The sequence below is a fragment of the Hyperolius riggenbachi genome, chromosome 10, assembly GCF_040937935.1.
Source record: "Hyperolius riggenbachi isolate aHypRig1 chromosome 10, aHypRig1.pri, whole genome shotgun sequence".
Lineage (NCBI taxonomy): Eukaryota > Metazoa > Chordata > Amphibia > Anura > Hyperoliidae > Hyperolius > Hyperolius riggenbachi.
The window spans coordinates 223,586,800-223,611,536 of NC_090655.1; the positions used below are offsets into that span (position 1 = coordinate 223,586,800).

At 44.2% G+C, this 24,737-nt stretch overlaps 1 protein-coding gene across 4 annotated transcripts; it reads right to left on the reverse strand.

Annotated features, from left to right (window-relative positions):
• Positions 1-10,949: 10,949 nt before the first annotated feature.
• Positions 10,950-23,742, reverse strand: LOC137534600 (zinc finger protein 436-like). 4 transcript variants are annotated; one of them, XM_068256181.1, is made up of 5 exons: positions 23,655-23,724; positions 18,792-18,944; positions 15,931-16,119; positions 15,719-15,842; positions 10,950-14,723 (listed from the first exon to the last, which is right to left on the reverse strand). In XM_068256181.1, exons 2-5 carry the CDS (start codon positions 18,867-18,869, stop codon positions 13,051-13,053), a joined length of 2,064 nt encoding a protein of 687 aa, XP_068112282.1. In that variant the 5' UTR covers positions 18,870-18,944; positions 23,655-23,724; the 3' UTR covers positions 10,950-13,050. The 4 variants fall into 4 exon arrangements, with proteins under 4 accessions (XP_068112282.1, XP_068112283.1, XP_068112284.1 ...); XM_068256182.1 differs by having other exon boundaries at positions 23,658-23,694; XM_068256183.1 differs by lacking the exon at positions 18,792-18,944 and having other exon boundaries at positions 23,655-23,742.
• Positions 23,743-24,737: the final 995 nt, after the last annotated feature.

Below are 24,737 nucleotides of genomic sequence, written 5' to 3' on the forward strand. Positions count from 1 at the left end.
TTAAACTTTTTTTTTTTTTATATCGTTGATATGGAAAATGTTTACCGATATATTGTAAGGGGAAATGCTTTAGAAGAGTAGAAGAGACAGTTTGGTGGATGTAGGAAGCAGTCTGTTAGCGGCCCAGACAGTGGAGGGCAATGGAAGGTGGAAGCATCAAGCAGTACTTTGGGTGGAGTTGAGAGTGGCTGATGTGGATTTTTCAATCTAAATACTAGCAGCAAAGCAACTTTCGATATTGGGGTGGTTTGGAAAACAAGACATTGCTAAGCTTGTTTGCCACATCATCGCTCCAGTCATGTCTGTTTTATCATTGAGATGAGTGATGTCATGTGACACTCCCAGAATCCTCCTCACCTCTCCAGTCAGGTCTATGTTTTATTATTGTGATAAGAGTGATATCATGTGACACTCCCAGAATCCCTTCTCACCTTTCCAGTCAGGTCTATGTTTTACTAGCTTGCACTAACTGCATACTCATATAAACTGTTTAGTGGTTGGAAACTTCCTGGTTATAATTGGAGACCATTACCATGTTTACTGCACTTTTTCTTATGTTCTGCCTGTCTGCAAACATCTACAAGTTGCATTCGAACATGCATCCTCCCAGTGTACCACACTCCACATTAATTTCACCTGCTCTGCTTTCCTCACCTTATTTAGCTTCTCATGAACTGCTAGCTCTCCTGAAATCTCTCTCTCCCTCCAGCAGCTCAAAAACCAAACAAACATTTAAATCCCATTCACATTTGCTTACTTTCTCCCTCCTACTCTTACTTGCAGCTGGTAATATATCACCCAATCCTGGGCCACGGCCTGCTGCCAGACAAGCATCCCGGGCTGACCTGCTTCATACACTTTACAGCCCTCTGTCCACAAATAAACTCAACATCCATCCTCGCTCCAACCTTATTTCCATCCATCCCACCCACAAACACATACTCCCCCTACCCTGCGGTCTCTGGAATGCCAGATCCGTCCGCAATAAACTTACAGCGGTCCACAACCTCTTCCTCTCCAAATCCCTCACCATCCTCGCACTCACTGAGACATGGCTCACCCCCTCTGACTCTGCCGCAGAGGCTGCCCTCTCCTATGGTGGGCTTCACCTCAGTCACACCCCCAGACCAGACAACAGGAATGGGGGAGGGGTGGGTCTGCTCCTCTCCCCATCTTGCACCTTCCGTATCCTCACCCCACCTACCTCCCTACAATTCACATCATGCGAGGCCCACACCATCCGCCTCTACCACCCCCTTTCTGCCATTGTTGCGGTCTTATACCGCCCTCCGGGCTCCACCCCACAATTTTTCGATGACCTTGCCTCCTGGCTCCCTCGCATCCTCTCCTCTGACCTCCCCAGCATCATCCTTGGGGATTTCAATATTCCCATCGATGAAGCCCAGAACTCCGCTGTGACCCGGCTACTCACCATTGCCAACTCACTTGGACTAGTACAACACACCAACATCCCCACTCACACTGCAGGTCACACTCTCAACCTTATATTCACTAAATCCATCACCATTGCAGACCTTGACTTTGCACCCTTTCTACCCTCAGACCATCACCTTCTCACCTTCAACCTCCTCACGGAAGGCACCTCCAAACTACTCGCCCACCCACCTGGTCGAAGGCAGCGAGACCTACGCAAGCTCAACCCTAGCGTCCTTGCTGACCCCCTCCATGCTCTCTCCTCTACTCTCCCCACCCTAAACTGTCCTAATCTTGCTGCAGCTCAGTAGCGGCAAACTCTCTTATCAGCCCTAGAGAAAGCTGCTCCACCAATATTTCGCCGCAACTGAACCCCTAACCCCCAGCCCTGGCGCACTACCCATACTCGCAACCTCCAGAGGAAAACACGCGCCACTGAATGGAAATGGAGGAAAACTAGACTTAACCAGGATTTCCTACAGTACAAGACTAACCTGCTGCAGTTCCACACTGCCCTTGCTCATGCGAAGCAGGAATACTTTACCAAGCTCATCGGAGCACAAGCTTCCAACCCCCGGCGTCTTTTTGCCACTTTCAACTTTCTGCTTAAACCACCCTCCATTTCCTCCCCACAGATTTAGCCACTCACTTCACCAACAAAATTGACTCCATCCGTCAGGAAATATCCAATATCCAATCTTCACCTCCCATCCCCTCCCAACCAGATCCTCCTCCACCCTATCCTCCACTCACTTCCTTCACTCCTACTACCACCGAGGAAGTCAACCACCTACTGCAGACTTCCCATACCACTTCCCCCCTTAAGCCCATCCCTTCTGATTTACTCCAGCCTCACTTCACGGAATTGGCCCCAGTCCTCACTACCCTTGTTCAAACTCTCCTTATCCACAGGCACCTTCCCCTCTGACTTCAAGCAGGCCACTGTACTACCCCTGCTCAAGAAACCCTCCCTCAACCCCTCGCTACCCTCCAACTACCCCCCTATCTTCCTCCTCCCCTTTGCCTCAAAACTCCTTGAGGGTCTGGTTCACAAACGCCAGACCAAGTACCTCAATGCCAACTCACTGCTAGACCCACTGCAATCTGGATTTCGGCCTGCCCACTCAACCGAAACTGCTCTCACCATAGTGGTCAATGACCTTGCCTTAGCTAAAGCTGAAAGTAAATACTCCATTCTCCTCCTCCTTGACCTTTCAGCAGCTTTGGACACAGTAGATCAACCCCTACTCCTCCAGTCCATGGGCATTCACGATCTCACCCTGCCCTGGCTTTCATCCTACCTCTCCAACCGCTCCTTCGCGACTGCCTTCAATGAGTCCTCGTCCACCCCAACCACCTCTCGGTGGGAGTCCCCCAAGGCTCGGTCCTTGGCCCCCTACTGTTCACCCTATACACATCTTCCATTGGCAAGGTTATCTCCTCCATGGGGTTTAACTATTATCTGTATGCAGATGACACCCAGATCTACCTCCACACCCCTGACATATCCACCACTACCGTGGACAAGGTCTCCTCCTGCCTATCAGCCATCTCCTCCTGGATGTCCGCTAGGTTCCTGAAACTAAATCTAGACAAAACGGAATTTATGATCTTCCCACCCTGGCCATCAATGAACCTCCCAGATGTGCATGTCACTGTTAACCACACTACCATTTGCTCTACCTCTCAAGCCCACTGTCTGGGTGTCACCCTGGACTCCGCACTCTCCTTCACTCCCCACATCCAAAACCTCACAAAGTCCTGCAACTTCCACCTTCGTAACATCTGTAAGATTTGCCCTTTCCTGACCTCTGCCACCACCAAACTCCTCATCCATGCCCCCATAATTTCCCGCCTTTTCTACTGCAATGCCCTTTTTTCTGGTCTCCCTATGACCCGAACAGCCCCACTGCAGTCCATCATGAATGCGGCAGCCAGAATTATCCACTGCTCCCATCGCTCCACCACGGCGGATCCTCTCCTTGAATCCCTCCAGTGGCTTCCTATCCAGTCCAGAATCAGATTCAAGATACTGTGTCTGACCTACAAATCTGTCCACAAAACCTGTCCAACCTACATTTCCGATCTTACTCAGAGGTACACACCTAGCCGCTCACTCCGCTCTTCCAATGAACTTCGCCTAACCGCCCCCCGCATCACCCAGTCCCATGCACGTCTCCAGGACTTCCCATGAGCTGCTCCAACACTATGGAACTCCCTACCTCCACCCATTAGGGCAGCGCCCTCCAACATCTTCAAAAAAACCCTCAAAACTCACCTTTTCACTCTGACCTACTACCCCTCACAAATGCTCTAAACCCACAGATGAACTCTGGTCCCCTGCCTTTTGTGTCCTTACCTCTCTCTCTAGATTGTAAGCCTTTGGGCAGGGTCCTCTTCCTTTTGTGTCCTACCTGATCATGCACCTCCATTACTGTGAACCCATCCTATGCATCTGAGTGAACCTAACTTGCCTAATCTTCATGCTCCCCTCCAGTGACTAAGCATTACCTTGTACTCATACTGTGCTGCATGATCTGGTCTTTCTTGTATTCAGGTATTGTCATATTGCTGTATGTCACCCCTAAATATTGTCTGCAACCTAAACTAATGTCCAGCGCTGCGTAATATGTTGGCGCTTTATAAATACAATAAATAAATAATACTAATACAGATAAGAGCAATATCATATGACCCTCCCAGAATACTCCTCACCTCTCCTGTCAAGTCTGGGTTTTACTAATGCAAATAAAGGCTTGTACACACACTTGACTAAAGTTGGCTGAGGTGACTCATAACGATCGCTTCTGCTGATAGCTCACCGGACGGACAGCCAAGTTCTTTAAAGATGCCACTCCTCTGCCCGCCCCACATAGCAACAGTACACGCAGTCAGCTACATTGCTGACATGTCTTTATTGGACAGACCAGCGAAATTGCCCAAGAGGATCAGACGGGTGACAAGTCAAAGGTGTGTACCCACCTTAGAAATTATATCATATGACCCTCCCAAAATCCTCCTCACCTCTCAAGTAAGGTCTGTTTTACCAATACTGATAAGAGTAATGTCATGTGACACTCCCAGAATTCTCCTCACCTCTCTGACCTGATCTATGTTTAAATTAATAGTAAACCGTGATGTCTGTTCTCATGAACCCACAAAATGAGACACTTTGATGTAAATAACAGATTTTTATTTTATTTTAAGACACAGCTGATAACTCCCAACAAATCACAGCAGAGTTCCCCCATCACCAACAGCATTTTACAACTAAATAAATCATAAAATGTACTCAATTCAATTTCAGCCCTGTTCAATCCATAAACCATTCATTTTATTTGGTAAAAAAGTATCCAAACAAAACTGCATCCTATGTAAAGATCATCAGATAAATCTATTACAAAACATACATCTATTAAATGTGCAAAGTGTTCCTATTTCACCCAATAGGATGCTTAGTGACTCCTCCCACTTCCTTTTATGAAGAGTCACCAGCTGTTAGGTGTGTCCAATGGTATTAGATATTATCAACCAACTGCCTGTTATTCAGAGCAATTATAACAATTCTAGCTAAGAATGTTCAGTGTTGTACTCCCTGTGCGTGTGGGGGGAGGTGCGCATAGGGTAACCCACCTTACGTGGCCTGGTGTCTTCTACGGTTCGCCCACTGTGCCTCCCGCTCCTCATTTCCTGGTAAGCGCCCTTTGACCCACTCCAACCAGGAAATAAAGAACAATAGGCAATAGGCATCCTCGTGCTGGCGTACGCACATACAGCATACTGGTCCCCAGCGAGTGCGGTCACAGGCAGCCCAAAAGGACATACAACGCATGCGCAGCACAGTATGTGCAGGTCAAAGGGCACCAACCAGGAAATGAGGAACGGGAGGGCAAAGTGCCCCCCCACACACACAGACCGCCATTTTGACATTTCAAATAGAGATTAGGTATCCTTTAAAGTGTATTTCCCCTAAAGGTAAATAGATAAATAAATAAAATGTAATAGACACACAGGGGAAGCCTCTTTAGGATCCAGAGGCTTCTCTCTCCCGGGGCATTTTTTCCCCTTCAGGAACACTTTAAGTATACGTCATTTGAGTGTAGGGAATGTACAATGTCACACATCTGTGAAATCCTCAAAAGTAGGCAAAAGCAACTTTCATTGGATAAGTTCCTTAATAAAGCTACACACACAAAAAAAAGGTTGGGGTGAGCCACCAGATAGCAGTGACTCTGCATGGAAGGCTATACTTTGTATTAAATACTTTTCTTTAAGTGTTTTTGAATTGTGGAGCGAATCATCGGAGTTTCCATTAATCCTTATGGGGAAATTTGCTTTGATATGAGTGCTTTGGATTGCAACCATGTTTCTGGAATGAATTATGCTCGCAAACCAAGGTTCCCCTGTATCTGGTTGTGTGTGGAAAAGAAAAATAACATTTAATAACATCTTTTCTCCTGGCGGATTCAAAGCATCAGAGTTGCGCTCAGTAGGCAATAGCAGTGTTAGGGAGTCTCGCCCAAGGACTCCTTATTGAATAGGTGCTGGCTTCCTGAACAGGAAGAGCGAAAATTTGAATCCTGGTGTCTAGTGTCAGAGCCCTTAACCAGTCTCCAGCCACAAATGCTGGAAAAACTATGTGCAGGGTGGTGCTAAGAGGAGTGTTTTGTGACATCACATCTTTAATACTCACCTACAAGGTCCTTCACCTTCAGTGGTCATATGACCTGAGTCCCTATGAGGACTGCCTGAACTTCCATGTATCAGTGGTGGGGCAGCCTTGTCCTGATGCTGCCTCATTCCTGGGACACATGTCTCTACTATAGTTTTGAGGGCAGGGCATCCCAGAAATATCATCCCACAATGCCCCACCCCCTCTGCAGTTTAACCTCCAATGCAAATACACAACCCCTTACCAACAAACTGGATGGGTGGTAGTGGTTTGTAGCTGTATATAGAGACAAATGGAGGTTGTGATTGGTGGGTATACTGCTCACCCTCCAAGAACAACTGTCAAAGGCTGGTCCCCTATAATAAATCAATCAGTTGCCCTACTCTAGAAGACAGCAGGTCCCCAGCCCAACCATTGGAGCCACCAGATGTTCAACTGAGGTCCTGAGGGGGGTTATGGGCCCTTCATAGTCGGGTGGTGGAAGAGAAGAATGTGAAAAAAATAATGTAAACAGATTTTAAAAAATAAATACATTAAAATATCTTTAAAGGGGATGTAATGGTTTTTTTGTGGGTTTTTTTAGCACACTGGTTTTTATTTGTAGGTTCAGCCCAAAAATAAACAATTAATAATAAAAAAGGACACGTTTAATTAGAAGTTTGACATTTTTCAAATAATTGTATAAATTCATTACAACATGGCCCATTTAATATAAATAATAAATAACATAATATTACAAATGTTTCCGTCTTTCATGACTGCTTCTGCACCTCCACCTGGTAACACGGTGTGAGCAGAAGGAAGTGTCACTTTACAGCTGCAGTGAAGAAGGTTCAAACATGGTCTAATCCATTTAGTCCCAGCCCTCTCTGGTCCCTTCACGTGGGACCTAAACTCTTGCACAGGACAGAAGAAAAACATATAGAAATGCACCCTGTATGTACGTACAGTAAGTAGAGAGTTTAGCCCGTCTAATTCCCCCTCATCTGTGACTAAGCACAAGTTGTAATGTGATCCCTCAGCTGTATCAGCTGACTGCCACAGCAGAAAGCTAATTAGTAAACACAGTATGTTAACAATATGTCTGCTTCCATGAAAGCAGGAAGTAAACAAACTGTAGATTTATTGCAGGATTTGTGTCAGCTGTAACAAAGAAATGTTTTTGTTTAAAGGTTATTATGCTTTAGCTACACTCAAACAGAAAAGTGTTTCTTGCCTGTAGCTCAGGAGACAGGTTCAAGTCGTATCTGTACAGCTGTATCCTATGATACATATGGCTTCTCTTTAGGGGTGATCACAGATATGCAAATTGTTCCGAGTTGATGCAAATGTATGCAGCTTGAAAATGAACCAATCAATTTAAACCTGGGTTTTAATTGATTGGTCCATTTTCAAACTGCATACATCTGCATAATTCTGGAACAATTTGCATCTCAATGATCATCCCTACTTCTCTTTGTCATAGGACCTTGTGATTAGCTGTTGTAGACAGGTGACATGCATGTAAAAAAAGGCACCTGGAAAAAAATGCCTAACCCTCAGACCTCCACTACCGACGCCTAACCGTTAACCCTTCCTATACCTATGCCTAACACTTAACCCCGCCCCCATGATACCTAAAATGTAACCACTCCCCAACCTTAACTTACCCCCTTCATACCCCACTGAAAAGCCGCAATTTGAAGAACAGAAGAAAAATGTGTGAGGTGCCCAATTAAATCATGGGCAAATAAAGTCTTTGCCACAAATCGCGGCTCTCATAATGGGCACCAATGGTGGCTCCCCTTTTCCCCACAAGGGCTCCTGCACCCTTGTTTTCAGCCAACCACAGCAAGCAGTTTTACCTACCCTTTAAACCAGGCATGGGCAAACCTCCAGCTGTTAAGGAACTACAAGCCCCACAATGCATTGCAGGAGTCTGACAGCCACAGTCATGACTCATAAAGGCAAATGCATTGTGGGACTTGTAGTTCTGTAACAGCTGGAGGGCCGAGTTTGCCCATGCCTGCTTTAAACAGTGTTAAAGAACAACTCTTGGCTAAGCTTGTCAGAAGCAGGCATTTCCTATAATGATGATCTCCCTGGAAAAAGCGACCAATACATGAAGACATCTTTCAAACAAATAATACATTGATCAGAATGACTGAAAATGAGATCAGGATCATAATAACAATTCATGCGCAAATAACCTTCTGCTTTTCCTGAAAAGAGAGATTAAAGAGTACCTGAAGCAGCCTGAATGCAACAAATATCTCTCAGTAGAGGGAAGCCTCTGGATAGTTAAGAGGCTTCCCCCATTGTCCTCGACCCCACCGATGCAGTGCTGCAAAACTCTAAGCATATTTGATGCCCTCAGAGCGGAGGCGTATAAAAGAGAAGGCTGCATTTTCAGCTGCAGTTCTCCATTTTTCATCACGTCAGCCTGGAGCCAGCGAAAGAACCGCAAGACTGGCTTCCATTTTGACAGAATTCTGAACCAAAGGAACTTTCCTGGACTTCCACAAAGGACAGATTTCTTTCAAATCCTTAAAGCAGATCCAAGATGAAAAACACAGTAAATCTAGCTGCAAAAAGCTTCGTCAGTATAGGATTTCTTCCTGTGATACGAGAGCAGCCATATTCTGCTTGTCCTCATTACGCACAGGCAAAGCTGCTCTGCCTCTGCATTTCCACCCCTCAGCCTGTGAAAACTCCACTCCACTTTCCTCCCCTCTCCGCCCCCTTTGCCTCTGAAATCTCATGCATGCTTCAGCAAAAGCCTCCTCCTCCCCAGAGCACTTGCAGCATGGGACTCAGAATGCCTAGCCACTGGAGGAGCTGGGGGCATGGATACATTTATTTACAAGCAATTAGGTAATAAAATTAAAAAATAGCATGGGGGGGGGGGAGAGTGCCCAATAAACTATATGTAAGGGGCAGAAAAATGAAGGCAGCAAGAGTTTGTCTTGGATCCACTTTAAGTATTAATTTTCTTTGTTTTTCCCTTTTATTTTATACTGTGGCTACCATCTTCAAATTATTACTTATAATAATTTTCTGTATATATTAATTCTATGTAAAATAAAACAACTTGAAGGACCTCTGTCAAAAAAATCTTAAAATGAAAATATATGTAAACATATACAATTAAGAAGTATGTTTCTTCCAGAGTAAAATGAGCCATGAATTACTTTTCTCCTATGTTGCTGTCACTTACAGTAGGTAGTAGACAATCTCATAGAACCAACAGGTTTTGGACTAGCCCATCTCCTCATGGGGAGGGTTCACATGGATTTCTTTATTTTCAAAATACACTTAGTGAATGGCAGTTGCTTCGTCCAACTGCCCTAAAAGTGTACGGTGAACAGGGAGACTAGTCAGCATATTTGTATAAATCTTTTTCAGGGAATGTCATTATAAAGAATAAAGGCCATGCTGGGAATCCCCTATCGAGAGATGGACTAGCCCAAAATCTGTCGGTAATGTCAGATTTCTACTACTTACTGTAAATGCCAGCAACATAGGAGAGAAGTGATTTATGGCTCATTTTACTCAGGAAGAAACATACTTCTTATTTGTATTGGTTTAAAATTTTAAGATTTTCACGACAGTTCCTCTTTAAGGTAATTTTTACAGCTACATTCCTGATTTGAGCAACGCATAACGAATCCTAGCCTTTCCGAAGATTCGCTACTTGAAAGTGGACCTGAACTCTTGCACAGGACAAAAGGAAAAGATATGGAAATGCACCCTGAATGTATCTAGATAGTTTAGCTTGTTTAATTTCCCCTAATGTGTGTCTAATCAGAAGTTGTAATTTGATCTTTCTCCTGGGTCACATGACTGCCATGGCAAAGATGGCAGATAAGCCCATTTGAAAGCACAGGATGTTAACAATATGTCTGCCTCCATGAACCAGGAAGTAGAAGATTTATTGCAGGATTTGTATTACATATAACAAAGAAATGTTTTTCTGTGTAAAGGTTATTATGCTGTTGTGTATCTTTTAGAGCAGAGAGGAGTTCTGAGTTCAGGTCCGTTTGAAGTGTTGTATTGTATTCAGTATTGCATTGTTTTAGTAAGAATAGATTGTTAACCTTTCTTCTTAGCGCAGCCTTGCTAGCGGGTTCCTCTTTTCACGGATAAAAGAGGTGGTTGCAGTCTAGTACCTGAAATAGTGTAATAAAGTGTTTGTCGATCGCACGTTCCCTCCTGGACTGCCTATTTGCCCAATTCCAGCGGTTTCAGTGCATTGATTGCATCCATGAGATTGGATGGTCTGAGGGCTGAAGCAGATTCTCCCAATGCCTCCCGCATTGAGCAGTCCGGCCAGTAGGGGGCATGACAGCCTCCACCAGTGTTATTGTCTAAGTGCTAAGAGAAAGCTCTTACAGTGTGGAGCAGCCTATAAACGTAGTAAAAAAAACGCCCATAGTACGGCCGCTCTCATACAAGGACGGCGTGCAGGCTCGGACTTAAAGAGGGTGCCAAGCAGCAGTGTAGGGGTCGAGTTGGACATGGGAAGCATCTGGAGCATCCAGAGGTACTTAGGTAAGTATCTTTCTTTTTTTAAACTCACAGGTTATGTTACGTAAAATATCTTTTGATGATGATGATTAACAATATTTTCATTTTATGAGGGCTTTTCCTGTTATTTTAACCAGTTGAGGACCACAGGCTTACACCCCCCTAATGACCAGGCAATTTTCCCCAATTCAGCACACTGTAGCTTTAACAGTATATTGCTCGGTCATACAAATGTCACTAGGAGGCCTTTCTTTTGGTGTTCTCTGATCGCTGCTGCAATAGCTTTTTTTTATATTATAAAAAAAAAAAAAAAAAAAAAGAGCCTTTTTTTTTTTTGGTATTGCTCTAGTTCCCCCTCCCTCCCCTACATTGGCCCTGGACGATGATTCATAATTGTCCCTCCTCTCATAGGCATCAGCCTATGAGAGGGGATTTGATTGTGAGCTGATCGGAGGGACAGCTAAGTGTCCCCTGTACAGCGCTGCACTAGATCACATCGCTGTACAGATGTAAGAGGGTTTTTTTTTGTTTCTTCTCGTTAAAAGCCTGCCAGCCGCAATCGCAGGCTGGCAAGCTGATCACGAAGCTCCGCGTTTCTGCAGGGAATGCTCGCACATGCGCAAGCTCGTTCCCTCGTAACCCCGCCTCGAGGATCTGATACTGATTGGCGTTAGGCAGTCCTGGGGCTGCCACCCTCCCGCCGCCAATCGGCGTTAGGCGGTCGGTAGTGTGGTAAACACAACTTAAAGCAAAATCAAACAATCACATTATCAAAGCAGTCATACTGATTAGAATAAATTAGAAGTATTGACTTTTCAAGATTGAAAATTCAGTGCGTAGCTGGTCTTGCCTGCAGCTTTGCACCACTTCATATAGACCTAAGGTGGCTAACAACCTTCCGATTCCAACAATTGAGAACCGAAAAAAAATCCATCGGGCCCATAAATGGTATAAAAAAGATAACAAATCCAGTTATTTCAACTGGTATCAATCCACAAACCAAGTCAATGTAATAATCTATAAATCGTTTGTTGTTGATTAGCACTATCAACACTATCCAATTTGATCAATTGGAAGGGTGATCATTTACTAATATTGTATCGTTAATGGGCATCTATAGAACCATTAGAGCCTACTAGTTGCTCATAAGTGGTTGTGGCCTCAAAATTGCTCAATATCTGCTTATGCGGTTTGCATAATAATTTGGAACGCAGTGCATACTTTAACATCCAATGTTACTGCTACTTTCGGTGTTACATCTCTGATTGACCCCCTCACTAATTGCATCCAGTGGGGAGAGGAGAGAGAGGACATTGTTTGGATGATATCATAACTTGCACATTTTTGTGTTGCACTTAAACGTTTTTGCATTATCAATTTTTGTTTGTCTGCGCGGTTTGGCTAGACTGAATCTGTAAGTTATGCAAACTCCTCCCACTATCTCATCATCATCACACATAAGGTAGTCAGGGAGGAGTTAGGAAGGAGGACCAGATGGACATTCAGAGATGACCCTCCCCATCTGTTCTCAGCTGCTAACAGAGAACAACTCTTTGTGGCCAGCACTGCATGAATACAACTGTGCGGAGTCTAAACATCAATCCTGGTCTAGTTACAGTACTTCCTGCTCAAGGTGCAATAATACATTAACCCTTCCCACACTCTCCCCAACATCACTATAAAAGTGTTAACTAAAAGAGCAATCAGAAATGGCTTCTTATTGCAGGCACAGTAGTGGGATGATGCATGGCATTTATAAAGTTCAGTGCTGGCCACAAACCGATAATCTCTCTCAGCAATGGAAGGAGGTGGGCTGGGTCAGGTGACTTGCTTTGTGCTAAGAAAGTAACTCTCACTCTCCTGGCAATAAGGAGCTACTGGAGGCAGTCTGCCAGAAGCCAGGCAGAAACTTTCAGTATACTGTATATACAGACATATCGTATGCATTCAAAGATGGAAGGCTAAATTAGAGCTGACATATTCTTTTGATCCAAGAACCTTCTAGATCAAGACTGTCCAACCCCAGTGCTCAAAGGACAGTATTGTTACATTTTTTATTATAGGTCTAATTAACTGAACGGGGTGATTGGGGAGTTACTAGTATTACACATTTATATAGCATCTTTTACAGAGTACATTGAAAAATTCATGTCACCAACTAAAAAGAAACTTACAATCTAATGTCCCTACCATAGTCTTATTCTTGTAGAGCCAATTTAAGGGAAGTCCATCAACCTATCTGTAGGGTTATGTGATATAGGAGTAAACCAGAGGTAAGGTTTGGTTCATGAAAGACACTAGGCAGTCCATTTCAAAATACTGCCATGGAGTTTGCCCCTGGAGATTTGACACCCCTAATATAAAGATATAAGTATGATTTCACATACTTTTTGACATTTGATACATCATCAATATAAGCTTTATATAGAAGATCAGTTTTATAGAGGTTCTGACTTCTCCCCAGTGTGTATCTTTTGGTGCCGGATAAGCTCCAACTTTTTCTCGAATGTTTCTCCACACTCAGAACACAAGTACGGCTCCTCACCAACATTACTGCGTTCCCGTATAACAAAGCCCAGTTTACGAATGAAGCTCTTGCGCCATTCTGAGGGACTGCTTGACTTATCTCCTTTGTGAATCCGCAAATGTGTGGTCAGGTCTATCTTGCTGAGAAAATATTTGCCACACACCTGGCAAGACCAAGGCCTCCGCTTTGTGGCATGGGACTTCATGTGTCTCACAAGATATGCACTGCTCATAAAATACCTGCCACACTCTTGGCAACCGTGGAGGTTCTTCCTGGTATGGAGCCTCTGGTGCTTGATAAGATTGATTCTCTTGATGAAGCGTTTTCCACATTCAGGACATGAAAATGGCTTTTCACCTCCATGATATCGCTGATGTCTTAGAAAAGATGGCCTGTCGGCGAACTCCTTTCCACACTTCAAGCAAGTCAACTCATTGGTTGTCACATCAGTGCAGTGCTTCTCCTTGTGGCGGCAAAGATTGGCATTGCTGATAAACTGCTTGCCGCACTTGGGGCAAGAGAAAGGATTTTTGGTGGCATGGATGCTCTGGTGGTTGATCAAATTCACTTGCTTGCTAAAACATTTACCACATTCGGGACAAGAGTAGGACCTCTCCTTAGTGTGACATTTCTGATGTGCTGTTAGACTTGACTGGCTGATGAAACATTTGCAACAGTCAGGGCAAGCATATATTCTATCTTTTAAGTGGGTCTTCTTGTGCATACCCAGCCCAGACTTTTGTTTGAAAAGCTTTCCACATTCTTTACATGGATAGGGCCTTTTTGCTAACTGCTGTTTGTTTTTACTTTTGATGTTCTTCTTAGGTTGGCTGGATGGGTAGAGTGTACCATCTGCAAAAAGTTCCATTTCAACTGGGACTTCTATTTCATACGATATGGGTTCCTCCTTAATGTTACCCGGGGTTTCTTGTCCAGGATCTGAAAATGTGTAGATGGTGAAATTAGGCTGGTGTTTGTGAGGTGACTTGGGTTCTTCCTTAACAGCAATAGACTGGTACAGGGAATGTTCTTCAGTTTTACAAAATCCAGTGTCTGGAGCCTGTTCTTCATCTAAAGAGGGATCACCCTTAATAGACAATCTTGTACAGTCCACAGAGTTAGAGTCTGTGCAGGTGTATGTATTAGAACATGAAAGATTTCCTTCTAAAGAAGTGAGTGATTCCTGTTTAATGACGCTATCTACTTGTGGTGGAGGATTAGAGGAGTTGCAAACATCAGTGTTGGGCTTATCTGCTGTTTTATACAACAATGACTTTGCCTTTGCGTAGGTGAGAGCATACGTATGGTCCAAAAACACAGCTTTTATTTGTTTCAAAAGTAAGTTGGAGCCCTCAGAATTTGCGAACTTGGTATATCGAAGGTCTGTGGATGAACAGTTGTCCAGGTATAGAGAATGTTCTGTGTAGGAAGGTGTGACTTTGGTAAAGTTCTCCAGATGGTTGGTCAGGATTTCCTCATCAGTTGACAAATAGCTCCAAGTCTTTACTGTTATAACCATATCATGGTCTTCCGCCGCACAATCCCATGAAAGGGACTGACCTAAGCCAGCCATACTTCTTGGCTCTAAGTGTCAAAAAAAAAAAAAAAAAAAAGAGGTATAACACAGGGTATGCTTTCAGGAATTCCAGATATCAAGGTTCAATTTATAAAAATAAACTAACCAACACTATCTAGGAAGCTACCATACAAGACAAATTTGTAATCTGCTATAAAGGTTTCTATTGTGTGTCGTGGTGACTAACAGCTTGATAATGTGAATGACTTCTACCTAACCATGCTGTGAATGCGGTTCTTATTGGATATTAAAGGGACTCTGAGCACCTCTCATGGGTATGCCTCTAAGCCAGATGACTTCCAACAAAGTTGTGCTATGACGCCTCTGGAGGAGCCTCTTGCAATGGCCATGCGTGTCACTTCCTCTTCCTGCTTCATTCAGTGATGCACTTCTCTAACAGAGAAGGCAGGGGTGACCCGGAAGTTATAACATAGCCAAGATGACAGCCGCGATTTATAAACTGAAATCGAACGCAAAACTATTTTGTGTAGAACGGCGATGCAAGCATTAAATTAAAGAGGAGAGCGCAAGCTACAGAAAGGTATGCATCTTTAAGTTCTTTGCAGTACTGGTCGGAGTCTCTAGGCATACCCATGAGAGGTGCTCGGAGTCCCTTTAAACTTGGTGATTTAGATGAAGTTTAACAACAGACAGATAGATCTTCAGCATGAATCTCAATATTGCAAAAGACTATTAGGTCTTCAGATAAAGATGGCTCGCCAGTTTATGAAATTTGGTGTTTTATTTAGCTAATTGTGGTGAAAAAAAAAAGTCCCCAGGTGAGTGATGACAAATGCAGTGAGGCTCACGCTTGTTCTTACTATGGAGTTTCTTGCTATTGTACTGTATATCCCCATAACATCGGTTTTGTGCCCTTACTACTTCCTTCAAATGAGTAACAAACATCAGTCAAGAAAATGCACTTATAAGAAATCGTTCAAATTTTCACCAGGATCTGATCTAACAAATAGTCACTTGGGAAAGGCAGCAAATATGATCTCACCTGTTGATGCAAGAGGCAACTGATTCTCCATAATGACATCATTGTAGAACTCCTTGTTTCCTTCTAAATACTGCCACTCCTCCATAGAGAAATATACAGTGACATCCTGACACCGCACAGGAACCTGACATACACACACAGAAATACAGTCACCATCCAAACATGTCCCCTGTCTTACTCCATCATTTCCCATAATTCCTGGCACTGCTTACCTCTCCTGTCAGTAGGGCAGTGATCTTGTTGGTTATTTTGAGAATCTTCTGGTCACTGAACTTCTCAGGTATTGTGGAGGAAGGAGGACTGTCCATGTCTGGACTCTGGCTCCTGCTGCATCCTTCTGTCTCAGGGAGATGGCCGCTAACTGTCAATCGCCCACCAGACTTTTTTTCAATTATGTAATCCTACAAAAAGAGGGTGAAATACCAGAGATGATGTCACAAAACCCTGTCAGAGGCCTCTTCTTCTCCAGAAAGTGATGTCATGTGACATTCAAATAAACTCTCAGATTTGTGTTTTCGAAACAGCAAATTTACTTGATATTTCGCAAATCCTCATCACCATAGTCAGGTCTATCTTTTATTAAAAAGGATAAGAATATCATGTGATATTCTGCGTCACCTCTCTGGACATGTTGTGTGTCTATTAACAGGATTAAGAGTGAAATAAGGTAGCACTACTAGAACCCTCCTTATCTCCCCCCATGTAGGTCTGTGTTTTATTGGCAGAGATGAGCGTGATGTCTTGTGACACTCCCAGAATCCTCCTCACCTCTCTAGTCAGGTCTGTGTTTTTTGCTTGTTTGCCACAACTCAGTTTGCAAATCATTTGGCATGTGCAGTGAAGTTAGAGCTGGTCCGGGGCTTGGTAGGGGAGGTTAGAAATTGGAATTAAGTAGGTGGGGAAGGTTAGAGTGTTACTAAAGCCCCATACACACACTAGATTAAAGACGGTTGAGGCGGCCAATAACGACCACCTTTAACGATAATCCGACGTGTACAGTAGCCCCTGGCCAATGACCAGCTGTAGCGCTGACTCTGCATCTGTACAAGCTTGGCCAAGTGATGTGGCCTGAGGGACCTGGTCCCGATTCCAATTAGGTTTTAACAATCAAGCATGTGTAGGCACAGAGCAGGGGGTGAAGCTTTGCGTAAGGCAGTGGTTCTCAAACTAAGGCCCGCGGGCCGAATGTAGCCCTCTGAGGCTTTTTTACCGGCCCGCCACACACAAAATGTATTACTTACAGATGCGGTCAGCTACCTCTTTAGATATTGTTGGTCCGCATATGGAATAGCATTGCTGGCACCACTCATCCACATGGAAGCCAGAAGGCAGTAATTCGCTGTTGTCCAATTGGCCTGCAGGTTGTCACCTGAGTATGCTTCACTGTCTGGCCCGCAAACACTTCTACATCATTTTATGTATACTCCGGCCCCCCAGCAGTCTCAAGTATGTTGACCCGGCCCTCGACCCAAAATGTTTGGGGACCCCTGGCGTAAGGCATCTAGCATGTGTACACAGTTTAAGGAAGGATCGCTCGAACAAAAATGGAAGAGGATCATTCTCACAAACATAGGTAAAAGGGGCTTGCTTACACACAAATGCAGGGCCCAGAGTTCGCTCAGGTGGCTTCTGGATCAAACCCTTTCTAACAGGAAAAGGCATGATTATGCCTAACCAATCAAAAGCCAGAAAATTAGCCAGTGTAGAGAACCGCTCCCCCAAGACTGTGCTATTGCTGATGGGGGGCTTGTAATGTAACACACAGGAGGCGGGATGTACAGCACTCATGCAGCAGACATCTTGGAAGTCATAGCAAAAATCAGTGACCCTTTGCACTCTCGCATGCAAATGTCCAAACAAATGTAATCACAGATTCACTCATCCAGGCACCACTGTTATCCCTACACCTAATTTAAAAGCTGGGGTCTTAGTTCACAAAGGAATGCATTCTTTTGCTTAGTCACCTACACTGTGCAGAAGTACCCAGGTAAACGTAGGTGTCCTAACTCTGGCCCTGTAACATGCATAGTGCAAACATGCAAACATACATTGCATCAAACCTATCAAGGGTTTAGGAGCACACATCCTGATGTCCTCTCCTGGGACAGATAGTGCATCTTACCAATCGCACAAGGGAGCTAACGTAATGTATTCATGTGCACCATGCACATACACCAGCATAAGCTGTGTTAATGCTGACAAAAAACACAAACGGGAAGGAGGGAGTGCACTGGATTTATATGTTTGTCTTTTGATCTTGGAAGTCATAACGCCTTTGGACATTGCAATTCACAAAAAACAGGTGACACTACTAATTTGGCCAAGTATACAAATTAAAAATGTCGTTTACAGAGAAGCTAAATGTAATGTAATGCTGGGCATACACGGCTCGACTTTGCCGCTCGATTCTCCCGCTCGATCGATTCCCTGCTCAATTCCGCAGGCAATTCTCTTCTCTTCCACTCGTTTCTCTTATCTTTTTCCATTGTGTTCAATGCAGAATCGAGCGGCGAAGCGATCGATCAGGATATCGGAAATTATCTATCGAGCCACCTAAATGGCTCTAAAACGAACCGTCTATTTCCAGCATAAGAATTAGAATTGTAAAGTGTATCCTGTATCTGCAGATCATGTTTATAACTCACTGTAGCCACAGCATACACATCATCTCCCCCCCCCCCCCCCCCACTACTCCTCCTATTCAGGGCCGGCCTCACCATGAAGCAGACTGAATCACATGATTCAGAGCAGCAGACTATAGAGAGCAACATCAGCTCTACACTCACTTTTTCAGTCTCTCCCTCTGCACTGCAGCTTCCGCCCAACTCATGGAGCACAGAGCTTGCCTGCTGTGAGTCTGTGAGTGCTGACACGCCCCTTAATTAAACATGCACTGCTCCCTGCTGGCTCCACCTTCTCGCCATGTGCCATTCTGCCCTCTCCTTTCACTGCACGCATCCTCACAAGTTTGTTTCACTTCTCCATTCAACTGCACTTCAGATTTTTATATAGAGTATATTCAATTAGAATAGTCAGAAGTGATGTCATGAGATATTCCAAGAAATCTCTTCACCTCTCCAAAAAGGAAATAAAGGATCTCCAGAGTTAAGTTTAGTATTTTGTCAGTTACGTCGCTCTTGTCACCACCCATTCTCAGCAGGTGCAGCAGGTGGCATGTAACAGTGCAATCATCTGGCTTCACTGAATGGTGACATCATTGATCCATCTGGAGGCAAAAAGCAAATGTATTCACAAGTCTCAGTTTATAATCAAAACAACATAAATATCCATGTCAATGGAAGAAAATAAAATGAAACTCAAAAACTGAACAAAGTAAATTATCAAAGAAATCATGCTGATCAGAGATAATTATATGCATGTCTTTGGAACTCAGCTCCAAGTACTGTACTAGAGTCCACTGTTTGGCACCAAAACAATGCTTCCAAGATTTATTGTTAGGCCATCTACTCCTGTTTGTCTTTGACTCTGTGTGCAACTTGTCAATAAATCTTGGAAGCATTTTGGTGCCCAGCGCTTTCTACTACAATTTCTGGACTCTACCTTTGTTGGTGCATACGACAAATCCAAGGGCAGGTTGCTGTGCAAATAGCCAGCATCGGGTGCCAGCCGTCTCTTGTTCTTCTGTCTTGGCTAGAGTCCATTGTGTATCTGTGTTTGCTTCAGCTGTGCACCTTTCCATACAGGGACAGGACCAATAGCGTCTCAGTAGCTTCCTGTGACCACGCCAAAGTCTTACAATTACTCAACACCCACTTCCTGTAAGCTACAAGTCTACATCCTCATATAGAGTGCACACGATTTCTATGGTAACACAGGAGTAATGGAAATTTAGTCTGGCATCTATCGGTTTTCCTACTTTGGGTGTCACATGGTCACACCCGACTGCATCCAGAGCGTAAAAGATGTGCTAATGACTATAAAACAAGTTATCCACCCACCAGCTTCTATATATTGTGTGTCATCACCTGTTAAACTGTTTAGATTATTAGAATGCGCCTTGTTCAGTTCTGTGTTTAGACAAGATTTTATAATTGTTGTAGGGCAACTGAAGAACTCAATCAAAGTATTAAACTGTGTACATCTGCACAAAGAATGTCACACACAGGGGCCAGGACTTGCTATAGCTGTGCAATGTGTTCTACTGCCATGGAAGAGGGACAATGGCAAGTGATGGTGTGACTTCTGGTGAGTGGGGTAAGGAGTGTTACAGTGTGCTTGTCTGGGATGTAGCACTCTGGATCTTTTGGTAAGCCATTGGGGTGGCTGTACACACACTAGATCAGGCTTTTTCAACCAGGATTCAATGGCAACCACTGTAAACGCAGGTGGGGAGATTAGACCTGTCCCCACTCAGGATTAAGCAGTCACTCTCCATAGATCAGAAAAAGGGGGCAACACCCCTCCACCAGGCTGTACTCAAACAATGTATTAAACAAACAGAGAACCAGAAGAGTAAAAATAGCTAAAATGGTTAAAAATACAGAAGAGGCGGTGGTGGACTTAACTCCTCCAAGCAGACACAAGTACTGTCGATTTTGAAAATCACAGAAATTTTATTAACATACTCCAAAAAGTGGTGTAACGCGTTTCACAGGCGTAACACTGCTTCATCAGGCAATACAGAAGGAGCATATAACAGTAGTAGGTCTAGGTAACACCAAGCGCCTTCCTGAGGAAGGATCCTGAGGCTTCCCTCTCTTCAGGATAGTATCTTATTTTGATCCTCAGCTTTGGTTCAAGATCGCTTTAAGAAAGATACCGCTAGATTCTCAGGAGAAATGGTCCTGGCTGAGAACACTCTGGCATGTGTACCAATCTTTAAGCTTTAGTGTATCCATGTCCGCTTAATAGACACAAACTCAGGTACTGTTTATTCCTGAAAATTGGTAAAAGCATACTGTGCTTTGTAAAAAGTCTGTAAATATAACCCAGAATGATGGTCTACATTATCATTGCTATGCAGAAGATACACTACTCCATCTGTCCTTGAAGGAAAGCCCACAGGACCCATCCACATCAGTCAAGAGCAACTCAACCACGTAAGCGGGCAAAATCTAAAACAAAGACTAAGTCGTAGGCCAAATTTTTTATTAAGATTTAACATTGATTGAACAGTCTCAAACACTGTTCAATAAATGTTAAATTCAGATCTCTCTCTGTTGACTTTCAGAGCCTTGAATAGCCTGATTCCTATACGCCTGAAGACAAAGCAGGAAATTATGGCACACAAGCCATTCAGAAGATACATTGCCACCTTAGACCACATTGTAATTTGCAGCTATGGCTATAGTGCAGGGGCAAACTCGGCCCTCCAGCTGGTACGAACTACAAGTCCCACAATGCATTTGCCTTTATGAGTCATGACTGTGGCTGTCAGATTCCTGCAATGCATTGTGGGACTTGTAGTTCCTTAACAGCTGGAGGGCCAAGTTTGCCCATGCCTGCTATAGTGAGTCATTTTACTGCTGGGATAGTCAAAGTCCAATTCAGCGACAGTAGCATTGGGGGAGGTCATCTGGGCCCCGGGTTATGGCGAATATATAGCTGAACTCTGGACAGCGTTGGGGGTCACTAAACAATGTACGAAGTAGGTACGGGTGTGGAGAGAGCTGGCGTGGAGGACATTGATTTTATGTTATGCTTGTTAAACTTCGGATCATGTGAGTGCACTCTGTTTTAACTTTTTAAATAAACATACGGTTTTACGCTATGAGAGGCCTTTCAGTTTGATAGGTGCTATGAACTATCTGCTCTGATGTGGATCCATCTGCGGGGAGACGACTGTTGAGGCTATGCAATAAGCGAGTTTGCTGTCTTATAATGTGGATGGCAATGTGAATAGGTGAGAGTCCACGTGTACTGGTGGTTGGGATATATGGATAGCAGGAAGAGCACTGTGACATCCGGTGGTAACATTAGATGTGTATAGCTGTCTGTGATTTGGCGGCCACGCTATATGGTGAGGACCTGTGAGACCCTGCATGCCGGAGGAGACACACTAGAAAATTATTTAGAGCACATGGTGTTTGGGAAGGAGATATAAGTCCAAACAGTATTATGCTATGTCTCTTTGTTTTCCCTTGTATGTTTGAGTGACAACTTTGGAACAAGACAACTCTGAAGCTGTGAGCGCAGTGTCGTGGTGGAAATTTATTGGAATACATCTTATGCTTGGTGACTGACGCTGCGATCCAGAGAACTCTTTTGCTGGTTAAGTAATAGACTGGTTAATGATACTACTAATACTGGGACATTAATTGAGTGAGCGCACGAATACATTGGTTTTCAATGTACGAAGTATGGCTACTGAGTATCCGAACTTGGGATAACTGCAGAGAGATGGGATTCTATGTATGATCAATAATATCTTCTTTGATCCGGCACCATAATTACCTGGGCAAACTTTTTACAATTCCCCCCTGAAAAAAATTATTAGAACCATATACCCTTTAACGTAACAATTCTCATGAGCCAATTGGAAAAAATTGACCTCCAAGTCTTCTCACATACAGCCCACAGCTCTATGAAACTTATTCCCATAATCAGTCCAAAAGGCTACATCCCTGGACATCTTCAAGACACATAAACTAATTTGTTGTACTGAACCTCTGTAATTCATTTTGGCGCTGGTCTAGTTTAGGGGACCCAGCAGGAAACCTCATCGGGAACAGTTCTCCAATCAAGACAAGACAAGACAAATAACATTTATATTGCGCTTTTCTCCTTGCGGACTCAAAGCGCCAGAGCAGAGCAGCAGCCACTAGGGCGCGCTCTATTGGCAGTAGCAGTGTAAGGGAGACTTGCCAAAGGTCTCCTACTGAATTAGTGCTGGCTTACTGAACAGGCAGAGCCGAGATTCGAACCCAGGTCTCCTGTGTCAGAGGCAGAGCCCTTAACCATTACACCATCAGCCAATCACAGTACCCTTTTTCAGCACGAAGCATTGTGATTGGCTGAATAGTGTTGGCATAGTTTTTTATAACCTATCTGAAACCTAGCAGTTCGAGAGGGTGCCTTCCACCCAATCACGTTAGCAGAAATTCCCTATGAGGATTCCTGCTGGGTCCCCTAAACTAGACTAGCACCATCATTTTTGCCCACGAGTTCCCAAGAGAAAAGCACCAGCAAAAACACTGTTATTATATTATTATAAATAAATGATATTATATCATGCTGCGCTGTTTGCATTGCAGTGCTTGGTCCCTGGTTTGAATCCCGGACAGGGCACTATCTGCATGGAGTTTGTATGTTATCCCTGTATCTATGTGGCTTTCCTCTGGGCACTCTGGTTTCCTCCCACATCCCAGAAACATACAGGTAACATAATTGGCTTTCCCCCTAATTTGGACCTAGACTAAGATACATACACTACACAATACATACATAGACATATGACTAAGGTAGGGACTAGACTGTGAGCTCCTCTGAGGGACAGTTATAAGTGACAAGACAATATACACTCTGTACAGTGCTGCGGAAGATGTCGGCGCTATAGAAATACTAAATAATAACAATCAATCAGCACTGTGTGTACCATAATCACTTGATAAAGACTTCTGTGGGCCCATCAGATCTAGGACCCCGGTGAGTCGCAAGCCCTGCATCTCCTAATGCTATTACACTGACTGACTATATTCTGTCCCCAAATGTAAATAATGTACACAAGCCAGGTCCACCTAGTCTGAGTACTGCAGGATTTTTTTCAGAGAATCTTTCAGTAGATGAATAATGGCAATAAATCTTCATGTCCCCATATGGTGCAGCTTCAGAGCTTTGCTATAGATGTATAGGCAAATACATAGAAATACATATGAACAGCATCAAGTACAATAAAAAAAACAAGTAAATACATATGCATGAATACAAAAATAAGTCACTCATGCCCATAATAGATGATTATAATCACAGATCTCACCACGTTTACTTGTCTCCTGCAGCAAAGGGCCCATATTTCCTGCTACAAGTGCTTGAACTGGAAGTCAAGATTCAGGAGAGAGGAATCACTTCCTGCTTATGCGTATCACCAGAGTAGTTTGCGTTCCAACTGACTTCCTATTGAGCAGCAACAGCACCATCTTGTGCTGGCTAATGATACTGCTTCTAGAAATAGACACGTCAGAGCTTCACCAACATAGAATGTTAGTAAAATGCGGAGTCTGGACAACATGCAGACTCACTGCAAAGCCAATCATCTGCAATTACTGTGGAATTTGAGTGGCCTAATCCATTCCAAGTTTGCACTAGAGTGTGTGTGGTTTACTATATCAAAAATTGTTATACTCTAGTACATAAGGTCTACTATAGTACTGCATCTTAACCACTTCCCGACCGCCTAACGCACAGAGGCGGCTGGGAAGTGGACCCCACAAGGACCAGCTCATGCCCAAAGGCGGCGGTCCTTGTAAGGGCATGGGCGGAGCGATCGCGTCATCCGTGACGCGATCCTCCGCCGGCGCCTGACTCCGCTCCCCCACCGCAACATCCCGCCAGCCATACGGAAGCGCCGGCGGGATGTTAACCCCACGATCGCCGCATACAAAGTGTATAATACACTTTGTAATGTTTACAAAGTGTATTATACAGGCTGCCTCCTGCCCTGGTGGTCCCAGTGTCCGAGGGACCACCAGGGCAGGCTGCAGCCACCCTAGTCTGCACCCAAGCACACTGATCTCCCCTGCCCCCTGATCGCCCACAGCACCCCCCGCGGGCAAACATGTCAGTATAAAATAAACGCAATGCGGCCAACATGTCAGTACAAAATAAAAGCAATGCGGGCAAACATTTCACCAGAAAAGAAACGCAATGCGGGCAAACATTTCACCAGAAAAGAAACGCAATGCGGGCAAACATTTCACCAGAAAAGAAACGCAATGCGGGCAAACATTTCACCTGGAAAAGAGACGCCGCTGCCAGTTCACTGGAGACACAAATAGTCTCCAGTACAGGGCTCCAGCAGCCATCTTGCCGTAGCCCTGCTCGCCTGCCGGTGTCAGAACAC

Excerpts from the sequence above, each read along its gene's own strand:
- LOC137534600 (XM_068256181.1), bottom strand. The coding sequence starts at position 18,869 with ATGGGTGGTGACAAGAGCGACGTAACTGACAAAATACTAAACTTAACT. Across the intron at positions 16,120-18,791 it reads TTTATTTCCTTTTTGGAGAG|GATTACATAATTGAAAAAAA; the intron begins GTGAAGAGATTT and ends CTCTTTTTGTAG. Across the intron at positions 14,724-15,718 it reads GTTGCCTCTTGCATCAACAG|AGCCAAGAAGTATGGCTGGC; the intron begins GTGAGATCATAT and ends TTTGACACTTAG.